At 39.3% G+C, this 12,173-nt stretch overlaps 1 protein-coding gene across 7 annotated transcripts in view; it reads right to left on the bottom strand.

The window, feature by feature from the left end:
- Positions 1-12,173, bottom strand: part of THRB (thyroid hormone receptor beta) — a 173,109-nt gene that overhangs the window by 18,838 nt on the left and 142,098 nt on the right. For 6 of the 7 annotated variants that reach the window (XM_050312138.1, XM_050312120.1, XM_050312148.1 and 3 more), the window contains one exon: positions 956-1,056. In XM_050312138.1, the coding sequence (XP_050168095.1) occupies positions 956-1,056 (101 nt within the window). Of the gene's footprint in view, positions 1-955; positions 1,057-11,259; positions 11,607-12,173 lie in introns of those variants that run through there. The other variant, XM_050312103.1, reaches the window with a different exon arrangement.

Raw genomic sequence — 12,173 nt, 5'->3', positions numbered from 1 at the left:
TAAATGTAACTTAGGGCAACGCTGTACAACCAGAGGAACTACTTCATCACAAGAGTTACTGCAATGAGGGGCTCTAAAGTCAATCCAAACCCAGAATCTCAGATTCAAATGTTCCAGACTTTGGGGATGAATAGAATGAGACTTCTGTGGCTTAGTCTCATGACACTAGTCCAAGACATGTGTGGTCCTATTTGTTTAGAAAAACAATAATTTTTTATTTTCTGCAGGAAAGAACAGCTTTCTTACAGGATCTCAAGCTATTCATGCAAATTGATGGCAGTGAAATCATGTGAGATGCGCCTGATTCTGTTATTAATTTTTTTATTATTATTTACTTGCCCAAAGCAATCTCTTTTTTAATTTAATTTTGCATGTAGTTTTGGAGACGCAGTTTAGGGCTGAAAGCACATTTCAGTATGCTTATGTTAAAAAAGTCAAAATCTTTTTGAAACTATTTTAATTGGGTGTCAATGCTTTGATGGATGTTACTGTTGTATGAGCATGTGGAAGGGATTTTGATTTTTGCATCTTCACAGTCATGATGAGAAGCACTGGAACACTGTTAATCGCTACAGACCCTTCATGGCCATAGGCAGAACCTCAGCTATTGCATAAACAGCTTCAGTGGATTTGCTGGGAGCATGCTGATGTACTCTGGCTGAGAACATGGCTAAGGGAACATTAAAAAATGGAAATTCAAAAGCTGTTAAAACAGCAACAGCAACAATCTAAATTTCTTGTTTTCTTTTCAGAAGCAAACACGGCAAAAATCAACTATATTCCTTATGCATATGAAGAGCAGCAGCATAGCCGGGTATGGCTTATCGGATATGGTACTGGATGTTCTTATTCGCTTCTAATCTGTCTTTGATTTGACAGCACAGTCCAGGAAGCCTGTATAATGGAGGAGCTGGAGAGCTATTTCTGATTCCCACTTTCCCACTGTGCCATTTACCTTGCAACCTTCGCAAGTGATGCAGCGATAATGATATCCGGTGGCTTTGTCCCCACATACTACACATAGCTCATCCTTGTCTAAGTAACTGGGTATATACCCTGTAAAGAAAAAGAGGATGCGGCATGTAAACTCGATATGATACATTTGATATAAAAAGATTATGTTAAAATCCACTGTTGATCTTGTCTACTGGTGCCACACTTCTGAACTCACTGAATTTCCTGAATAAAAGTTCATACTATGTTACAGACTTATTTAAACACAGTCCTTAGTGTCTTCTACTCTTCAGACTGTTTCAGCATCAACTGGTCGAGAGGGAGAAGTCAGAACATGATTGCTCCCTCCTGAGTTGAAATACTACCTCAAAAAAATATATATTGTTACCTCAAAAGGTCTGATGTGAAATAATAAAGTAGCAGTGAGACATACAATATATTTCTCTTTTATATTTCAGAAAAAACCTGATATATTTGTACACTGCAGATGAGATTCCAGGTTTCCGCATGACTCAGGGGTTTGGTAGTAAGAAATATTTACTGACAGATTGTTTGTTTTAAAACAGAGGAGTACTAGCAACAGATAGCCCAAACTGTATTGATCATGCCTGACCTGGACATGTTCCACAGGGACATTTAATATAGTCTGAATTTAGGGCAAAACACGTGGGCATTCAAATATATGTATCTGTGTACATACGTACGTTAGAACAAAATCTTCTCTTCTGAAGTGGTTTACCAGATCCAATAAGTGAAATCAAACATTACTGCTGTGAAAAACATCGGCAATGCTTGGTTCTTTTCCCACAATGGCATTGGCTTTGATAACACAAACATATTTTCAATTTGAGCAAAAAACCAAAGCAATTCTGACGGTAACCAAAAAGTAATTCTGAAACTAAACACAACTTTAAACAGGGAAAAATACAAACCTGTCAGAATCAGTGTTCCAATGACTCATAACTAATGGAGTTACGGTATGTAACTTTTCCTTCTGAAAAATCTCCCTGTGAGGATGTAACACAGAGATCTCAGATTCCCTTTGAGGGGAGAGAGGAAAGTACAGCTATTTATGTAACAGCATAAGATCACTGAAGTGTAGTAAAGTTTTCACAGAACCCCACAATGGCTGAGGTTGGAGGTCACCTCTGGACATCATCTGGTCTGACATCCCTGCTCAAGCAGGGCCACCTAGAGCCAGCTGTCCAGAAGGATTTTGAGTACCTCCACGGATGGAGACTCCACAAACTTTCTAGGCAATCTATGCAGTGCTGTCACCCTCATAGTGAAAAGAAATTATTTTACTGTTCTCAGAAGGAATTCACTGTATTTCTATTTGTGCTCATTGCCCCTTGTGCTGTCACTGGGTACCACTGAGAAGAGTCTGTCTCTGTCTTCTACTATATGGGGGTTTAGGTATTTACACAAATTGATATCCCCCCCGAGCCTTCTCTGCTTCAGGCTGAACAGTCTCAGCTCTCTTAGTCTCTCCTCATAGAACCATCTCCAGTTCACCATCTCTGTGGCCCTTTGCTGGACTTGTTCCAATATGTCCATGTCTGTCTTGTATGGGGGAGCCCAGAACTGGACCCAGCACTGCAGTGTATTCCACTAGAGCTGAACAGAAGGGAAGAATCCCATCCCTCAATGCAGACCAGGATGTCACTGACACTCCTTGCCTCCAGGGCACACTGCTGGCCCATGCTCAATTTGCTGCCCACTGGGAGCGCCCAAGTACTTCAACCTAAAGCACTTTCCTGCCAGTTGGGACCCAGCCTGTACTTTATTATTCCTCCCCCAGCGCAGAACTTGGCATTTGCCTTTGATGAACTTCAAAAGATTCATCTCATTCCATTTCTCCAGCCTGCCTAGGTTGCTCTGAATGGCAGCACACCCATCTGGTGTCCCAGCCACTCCTCCCAGTTTTGCATCATCTGCCAACTGTCTGAGTGCAATTTATGAGTGCAATAAGGGAGAGTCCTTTGGATGTGGCTGCTTGTAACACTATCCATTGCCACTGGTTTGCTGAACCCATCTGTAGCACCACATGTTAGTCAGACTTCAAGTTTGCTGTCTTTGTGCGGCCCCCACACCAGTACATACAGGTCAGGGACTCGTGACACCAGTCACATGGAGGGTAACCAGCAACAAGACTCAGGGCAGCAGAAAGCTTTTGGAGGATGCTGCAAGAGGAGTGGCCATCATCTTCCTGCAACTAATATACCAGAGGGTCAGATCACTAACAGACAGCTTATATTAAAGTGCCTTCCTAAGACTATACTTCCAGAGGTTCTCCAAAAAGGAAAGCCCAAATCAGAGAGAAAACAGTTGAAATTAATTGAACTTAAAACGCTTAAATTTTGTGGACGCTGGTGAGTAAATTAGGTGAATGTAAAGAAGGCAGAAAATATTTGTATGGCCTAGTTTGAGTGTAATTATGAGAACCTCAAATTATAGAGGAACATATATCCCCTCTTTTGTAAAAGCCAGGAAGCAGTGGCACTCTGAAGCCATGCCTAGGTATGGGTGTCTCAGATCTGCCAATATTGGCATCTGAAAGGGGAGTGGGGCAACGAGCTTAAATCTTACTGATGTACCATACCATTCTGCAGTAGTGCAAAAGATCAGATTTACATTCAGGTTACATTTCTCCAGGATGAACAGGTTATGCCTGGATAGACTGGTGGCCATGTGGAGCTGGTTGTGTGACCTTGAGGGTTGAGAGACAGCAGGGTTTCGACTCCAATTTACATCACTGACTCCTAATGGACATTATGCCAGTGGGGGATTAGCAGAGGCTATTATCTTCATCCTGCCCCCACTTTGCTCACACCTGCCTCTGCACATGCAACACATACACAACACAGAGCTGACAGAGGAGGCAGAAGAGGCAGCAAAGGGATGCAGAATTTCCCCCTAAATTTCTCACAAAGATCAATTTCTTGTTATTGCTGGTTACTGCTATTCATGAAATGCAGCCTTTATGTAGCATAAACTATGTAATCCAAATTCAGTATCCCTGGTTCGCTTGCTTCAGAATTGCTTCTGAATTAAATGTCTTGATATTCCATTAAGTATATAATCTGCTTAGTACTGCTCATGTAATGGCAACTTTGCTCTACTGGAGGAGCAGAAGACCACTTGTCTAAACCACTTCCTTAAATATATACAGTAGCTCATGTATGTGACCACTGCTGTCCACCTCCTTCTTGGAGTTTCAGGACTTTATCCAACCCAGGAAACAGTTTCCAGTCTGGTAGAAAAGACAATCTCCTATAAGCACTCCTAGTCAGAGACTAAAAATGGCATCCTCACATGGAACCACTCCCTATTTTCCTGCATCAGCAGTGCTAAGTGCCACCTACTTAAGCTACTTTAATACTATGTTCAGTACTTTTGCAGGATTGCGCCCATGTCAGAAAGGAAGCACACATTTGGAACTCGTCTACCGATTCAACAAAACATGAATAGAAAAACCTTATCCCCAGAAATCACTGACAATAAAAGTGTGCAATACACATACCTTTTCTTTCTATTACAGATCTACACTTCTGCATATTTTTAATACTCATTCCAACAGCTAATGGGGTCAGAAACAGTTACAAAGTAGGAAAATTGAACCTTCAGTAGTATTTTTAAAAGATATAATTCAGACAAACAGATATCACTCCAGAAGGAATAAGAGTATTTATATTCAGTTCTTACAAACTGTAATGTCCAGTGCAAATAATTTCTAGTAGTTGCAAATATCCTCTATAACCTCTGTATAAATTCAATGCAATTTCATTTGAAAGACGTGCAGATAAGCAGCCTCAGTGCATTTCTGCTGCTTCTCAGAGTTAGAAACAGTATCAGCAGGAAGAAATTCAATCTTTTTTCTAAACATGGTACCAGCATGGAAGAAATGAATAGTGCAAATTGAGATTCTTGAGGAAGCCGTGGATGGCAGCAGAGTTGTCTGTTAGATGGTTTGAGGAAGAAGCAGAGCAAGGATTGTCTCGCTCCTTGCACCACTAACAGGAACTTGCCTCTCACATCAGCAAGTACTTTGCTTCATGTGTGCGTAATAACTCTGAACCAAAAATAAAAATCCCTACATGGAAAAGCAGATGCTGGACAGGGTAAACCAGGTGCTCTTTTGTGAAAGAAGAATGTCTGATAAGATCTCATGGAACATTGGGTAGGTTCCTATTTCTGGTGTTCGTATTTCATCCTTTATTTCTTGGTCAAAACGTACTAAGTAAAGAGCTATGAGGAACCACTCAAGAGCAACACCAATCTCACTGAACTGTACAATAACAACCAATATTGTTCCTTGCTCTTTCAAGTCTCTGTCTGCTGTATTTCAGCATCCTCATGGTAGTACTATTATTTGGTACATCCTGTATGATCCTGGAAGTTAACTATCTGTTAAGTATGGTTTGACAATGTTTATCCCAATGCCCATCTTGGCTCTTTGCTTTGATTGGAGAATAACAATGAATGACCTTGATCTGCCATGTCTGGTGTTTCCCTTGCAGCCTAAAGTAACATCTTTGCTCCCCAGACTCCCACCTGCCACTGCCTAATCTTACTGTCTTGGCAAGGCTAAATACTCAGCAGGACCAGTTGCACCTATCTAGAAGAGAATGTCATATAATTCCATTATAGCCAATCATGATGGCGATTTACAACACCTTTTAAAATTGTAACTGTAGCTTTCCAGAGGTATGGCACGGAACAATGCCCCTCGATAGGAAAACATGCAGTGAGTTTGCCCCAAGCAGACATAAGGACAGGAGGAGATTTGCTAACCTACGCAGTCATCTGAGGTACTCTTTCATTAATACTGTATGCACGCACTCTTGAATTACCATTTGCAGGAATGATACCTTAAAGCAGTATATGTGACCCTGCACAGTATAAGAGGTTGGTGAGACACTTCGTGGCTATTCGTCCATGGAACAAGGCAAAGAAATCTATTTAAAGTAAAACAAACCCTGAAAAGTTATAGTGGTTGGTTTCCTTTTTCCTCTGTACCTGGCACACATTACCAAAAAAAAAACCAAACAAAAAACCAAAAAACAAACCAACCAAACAAAAAAACCCATGTTTTGAGAAAAGTAAAGAACCAATTTCAGTTTTGTTAAGCTACCATTGCACATACTTTATACTGCCAGGTCTCTGTCTGTACAGATAACATGATATTGGCTTAGGGAATTAACTGACACTTTAAAAAAATTCTAGAACCAAATCATATCTGACCGTCAAACACGGATGTGAGTAACGCTGATGCAAACAAATTATGCCTATATACCAGATGTTCCATACTAGCTTGTTCCTGATCCACCACAGATTTATATGTTGTAGGCAGAAAACACCATTTGTAGCTATTGCACAAGGGCACTTGTGTTTTAAGACCATTATTCAGTATTTTAATTTCCCCTGTATACTAGTAGAATCATTAATTAAAATATATTCCCTGAAATCTTTCTTTTCCCCATCTGTTATGGTTTGCATGCCTACAGACCACTCACTAAAATGAGTTTAGGACTTATCAGTAAGCTGGTATTCACTTTAACTAGACACTGCAGTATAAGAATGAAAAAGATGAAATTAATTACTACCTTGAGAATCCCCAATTGTATTAAAACCGAAATGAAAATTCATACTGCTGTTCTACGGCTTCTATAGTCACCTTGAACTCTTTGCAAATTATAAAAAATTACAAAGACTATCCAGACATCATCCTTGACACGCCTGTGTACAAAAAGCTTAAGTAGAGTGTTGGTGAAAGCATAGAGTCGAGAGAGAAAAAGCATACTCCACTCTTGTTTGTGCTGTTATCAATATTGATCTGAAAGTCTGGGCTGATACACTGATCCTTGTTTCCCACTTCCTTTAAATTACTCCCACTGAGAAAAATGGCTTATTTCTCCATCGAGTTTGGAAGCACTGAGAATATTGTTGAACAGATTCGCACATTTCTTGTTAGCTAACTGGCTTGCTTTTCCTCAATTTTGATCTTTGTTGACATTCTTTGATTTATGGAATTACTAAAATTTGGCAAGAGATTCTGCAAAGATCGAATCTGAAACATTTTTATAGCCCCTTTTCCCTCAGTGACTTTTCAATGTACTAACCCTGTTCTTTGGGCTGATTCAGAAACCTTATCAGCAACAGTGCTTTCTGAACAGATGTGTTGAAAACATTTTAGTTCAAGTCGTGTTATCACTTAACTGCTCCAATCTGTACTGTACTTGCAGCCACTACCAACTACAGGTATAAAATACACCACTGTAAGTCAGACCATGCTATTTCCCCACCCAAATTTAAACGTTTTATCAACAAAGCTTTGTACTGCAAGAAAGCAATTTATTTAGAAATCTAAGCCTCACTGAACAAAGCAAAGTATGACTTAGTTCACTTTCCCTCTTATCTGGTTATGGAAAGGTACTGTAAAGTAGAAGAAAACATGTTTCCATTGACTTTTTATTACAAAAGAAACATATAATTCTAAATGCATAATGATTTCTTGAATTATTCAAATTTTTTTTATCAGTGCTATCTCCTTAGAGTGGTGGTCAAGTGCAAAATTAACATTTTTAAGCTTTGAATAATTGTCACTGTACTTGGAGCTGCTCTGCCGCAAAGGCCACGATGACAAATGCTCAGTGTTTCTGCAAGTTGATTATATGTACACATACTCCCTGCACTGATGAAGTGACATTTTGACACACACTCCATGTTGCATTTTCTTAGCTATTTAGAAAGTACCCTAATATTTCCACACCGCTGAGAACTCAGTTTGGACTAAATTGAGGCGCACACTCTAGCACTCCCACAGTACGTATTGTATTCTCAGCTGCATGTAAATTGCCTGAGAAAATGTAAGGGGAAATAATTACGGCAATTACAATTATAACAACAACAACAAAGATAACCTTCAAAGACCCTTTCTTCCACCATATCACCATGCCCTACAAAAGACAGCATTAACCCCACCTGGTATCTGGGAAGCAAAGTGAGACGCAGGGCTGAGGAGCCGGCGCTGCTGCAGCCCGACTCGAGAATTCCCACCTGCAAACCCTTGCTGTGAGGGGCAGCCTCTGCTTCCTGCTGTCCACTCCCATAGAACCCGAAGTTAAAGCCTAACTTCATAGACACCTGCAGGCATCTTTCGTTAACTTTGTCTGGGAAATGACCATGCAAAGGAAAGTGAAAGCCAACTCTCATCCCGGTTTTAACTTTGCAAACCTATTTCCCACACTGTCCAAATGTCCAAAACACTGTGCTCACACCAAATGTGGCAAGACTGAGGTTTCCGGACTCCTGTATGTATTTCTTTTGTACTTTCCTAACTGCATTATCTTTACCCTGTCACTCGGTACTCCTCCTCACAGTACGGGTGGTGTGAGGAGATCCAGGAACATTTTTGCCTATCTGCTCAGCCTCTGCACAAGGGTAGGCACAGGCTCACCCAGAGCATCACCCACACAGCATGCAGCACTGCAAGCTCACCATGGATGGAAGCACTATAAGAGAGGAAAAATATTCCAGTTTAAGTTCTCTGGGACAAAACTGAGAATAGCACCTCGTTCTCACAATGATGAGCCCTGTTCTGCTTATCAGATTTCACAGCATTACGCAGAAAACAGCAGTAAGCAAAGTGCTTCTGGCTGCCTGTTTCCTAGGGTAGGATCAGGGCCAAAAGAGTTTCCTCAATAAAACAGTAAGCTCTTGCACAAATGTTGTGCTACCACCTTTTAACAGCATACACTAGAGCACAAAAGGAAATGGAGCAACAAGCAGATGCAAACCTAAAGCTACACCTACCTCTACCTCTTGATTTTCTGGACCACAATTCTTTTCTTTAAAAGTCAATTCTTTCATCAGAATTTCTGACAGATAGTCAGGAAATAATAGTTTTTAATGTCATGTAATAACTGAAGTAGCTTTCTTGTATTTTACAATAACTGGTTTTACTTTCTAAATACTTTTTTTTCCCTTTAATGACACATTTCGAGGTCTTTGTTTCTTGTTTTTCAATTTATTTTCGGAATTCTTTTAAAGTGACATAAAGATAGAGAAGTAACTAAATACCCCTTCATAAATGATAAGCTTTTCAGCATATAAAATGTTGATTTTTTTTCTTTTCGGAGGGAAACCAAGACTTTAACCATTTAGTAACTTGCAAAAGTTTTGATAGAACACTCCATGCGCTACTGTAAAATACAATCTGATTTGAACAGCATATTACTGAGATTACAACAAATTTCAGGGGACTAACAAAAATACCAACTGCAACAATCAAGACTCCTCATGAACACCTGCTTAGGGACTTAATTTTGTTTTAATGGGCTATTACCAAGGCTTCTCTAACAAACTCCCTTGCCCCCCCAATCAATTCTGGATCAATACAGACACACATGCCCTGTGAAAAGCCTTCTGTTCTTGGGACAGGATTAAAAGATTCGTTAGTTTTACGATAGCTTGGTTAAAAGATGGAAATTAAAAAAAAAAAAGATGCACATGTTCCACGCAGTTTAGATCTGTTCTGCTTAACAAACCCAGCGTTTGCAAGGGTTTGACAGAAGGGAGGCAACTTTTTATTGATTATCACAGTAATAAGGATCTAAAAAATCCCAAAGCACATTGCTCTGCCTCTGTGAGTGATCAATTAAAAGCCTGCTTGAGATTCAGCTTCCTTCAAAATTCACCACCATTTCTTAGTGAAACGGAGGTGTTAGAAAACAAAGGCAGACATGTAATTTTTAAAAACAACTCTGTATTCTTTGACCCAAACAAGTGCGAAAACTTTAAACAGAGCAGATGTCAGATGTCTGAGTACCGAAAAAATGTAAAGCTCTGACCTAGGTATATCAATTTTTATTTATAACTTTTAAACTTATGAAAAATGTATTCCTTCACCGACTTTGCAATAACAAGTCTTTTATTTTTTTCTAAGTTAATCCTGAGATAAACTTTTTCTTTAACCGAAAATAAGACATGGGAAAAGTCTACAAAGGGCTGTGAATTCATTATACAGAACCCAACGGCAGATAGACTTAAAAAGCACTTAAAATGTTGCAAAACACAAAAACATGCATTATCCACAACTACATTTAGTCTACAATTTGATGATGTTGTTAAAGCTTCCCAGAAAAGGATTTCAAAAAACATTTCCTTTATTATGAAATACGATGCTGTTTGAAGCATAAAATGAAGACATTTTTCTACCGAACATACAGATTTATTGCACCAAGTAGTAATGAATATTGCCTGCCCAAAGGAAAATATTTCAGTTTTCCATGTAGTTAATAAAATTAAACAGTCTACTTTTCACTACAAAGCTACTTTAAAAGTAGTAAATGGTGTTTTCCCTATCCACCTAATTACATCAGATTCATGTGTTTTTTGGATAACTGCATACAGAAAATCTGGTCGTAACAGAAAACAAAAACATTATTGTGGTACAACAGACTGTCTATTTTTATTCTTTAATAATGTGATTTTAAAGAAACACGGAGAACATATACTCTGTATGCGTCAGTTTGGCTGTCTGAGTTCAGAAAAAAACACACTGAAAACATTTCTAAATGTTTGTTGGTATATTGGGGCTCTTTTTAAATCTCCTTTGCTTACTTGAAGGCAAAAGAGTAAATTCTAAAATGAGGCAATGATTTAACCCTGAGAGGGAGCAGACATTGCACTCTAATTGCCCCTCACAAACATATTGATTATATCAACTTTCTAGATGCAGAGTAGTCTTTCTTACATAGATATATTCTTGAATTCTCAGTCTTTTTTGCTCTGCATAATCAGAAACTACATGGTTTTCACTTAGAAGACAGTAACTCATTTTCCCATACATATTTACAGTTCTATTTTCAAAATCTTTTGCCTGAGTTGTTGAGTAAACAGAGTTCACATTTACTGAAAATGAGGACTTATACCGTTTGTGTGCAACCAGAAACACAGCTTTAAGACACAGAATATATAATGACGACATTTCAGAAGAGAAACTTTCTTATCTAGCTCACTGGTGAATCGCAAACAAACTTAATAGCCCAACAAAGAAGAAAACAAGCAATGTATTTGCAAATGTCTCTTATAGATTAAGAAAAAGTGCTTGGAAATCCTCATCGCTCACCGAAAACCTTACAATCACCTAGCAACCTACGTTACTGCTGCTTTCAATTTTGAACAGGCAGCCTTCACATTCAAAGATGCATCTGAGCCAACTGATGCAACTGTAAGTTTAAAGCAAAACAAAAACAAAAACAGAGATTATTTTTTTTTGTTATTTAAATAAAATGCCCCTACCTTTCTTCTGAGAGTACGATGGCGACTGCACTTGAGAAAAAGTAGGTTTTTCTTCTGTGAAATATTCAGGTTGGTTGTACTGATTCAGGGCCATGTCCATGTCAGAGTACTCGCTTTTAAACACGTTTCCAGGGTAACTACAGGTATAAGGCTGATTCACCGCCCAGGCCTGTTCCATATATATGTTGTTACTGTGCAGGACCTGAGCATCACAACTGCTGTAACCCTGATTATCTTCAATATATGTGCAATAATCAGTGGACTGCATGTAGCAATTGCTACCAGCAGCTGGGTGCACTTCATATATTTCTTGCATACAGTAGTTCATTTTGTTAGCCTATCTCAGCTTCTACTTTACGTACACACACACATGCATACACACGCAGGCATGCATACACATGGGTCGGGAGAGCAGCAATGAATATACACCAACAAAGTCGACTGCAAAACAGTCCGTTTTACTTCGGAGCGGCACCTGATGTGCTAAAATCCTATTTATATTGGGACGGCTTGTGAACTCCCCTGCCAGTCAAACATATTGGGAAGCAGATTTATGACAGTCAAAGGTCTTAATCTGTGACTGTAAGTTAATTCCAAGGGAAGATGGCAGGCAGGTAGCAATGACCACCAGACAAAGAAGCGACATCCCGACAACCCTCCTGTTCCCCCGTTTGTCTGGAATAATCATTTTATAAACCACTTCCAGCCTTTTCCAATATGATTAGAAAATGATTACTAAGGCGAGGACACAGTTATGTCACTGTAGTTGTCAACTTAAGTGTGAAGAATTATAAAGACTGCTTAAGAACTCCCAGAGGGGATACGCTGAAAATCCTAAAATCAATAATCCTGTTTTTCAGCATTAAACCATAGAAAATCCAATAGTGCTGTGCTGATGACCCGAACAGTAGTCT

Source organism: Myiozetetes cayanensis, unplaced genomic scaffold (assembly GCF_022539395.1).
Source record: "Myiozetetes cayanensis isolate MyiCay16 unplaced genomic scaffold, myiCay2020 scf1, whole genome shotgun sequence".
Classification (NCBI taxonomy): domain Eukaryota; kingdom Metazoa; phylum Chordata; class Aves; order Passeriformes; family Tyrannidae; genus Myiozetetes; species Myiozetetes cayanensis.
This window is presented reverse-complemented; position numbering and strand designations above follow the sequence as displayed.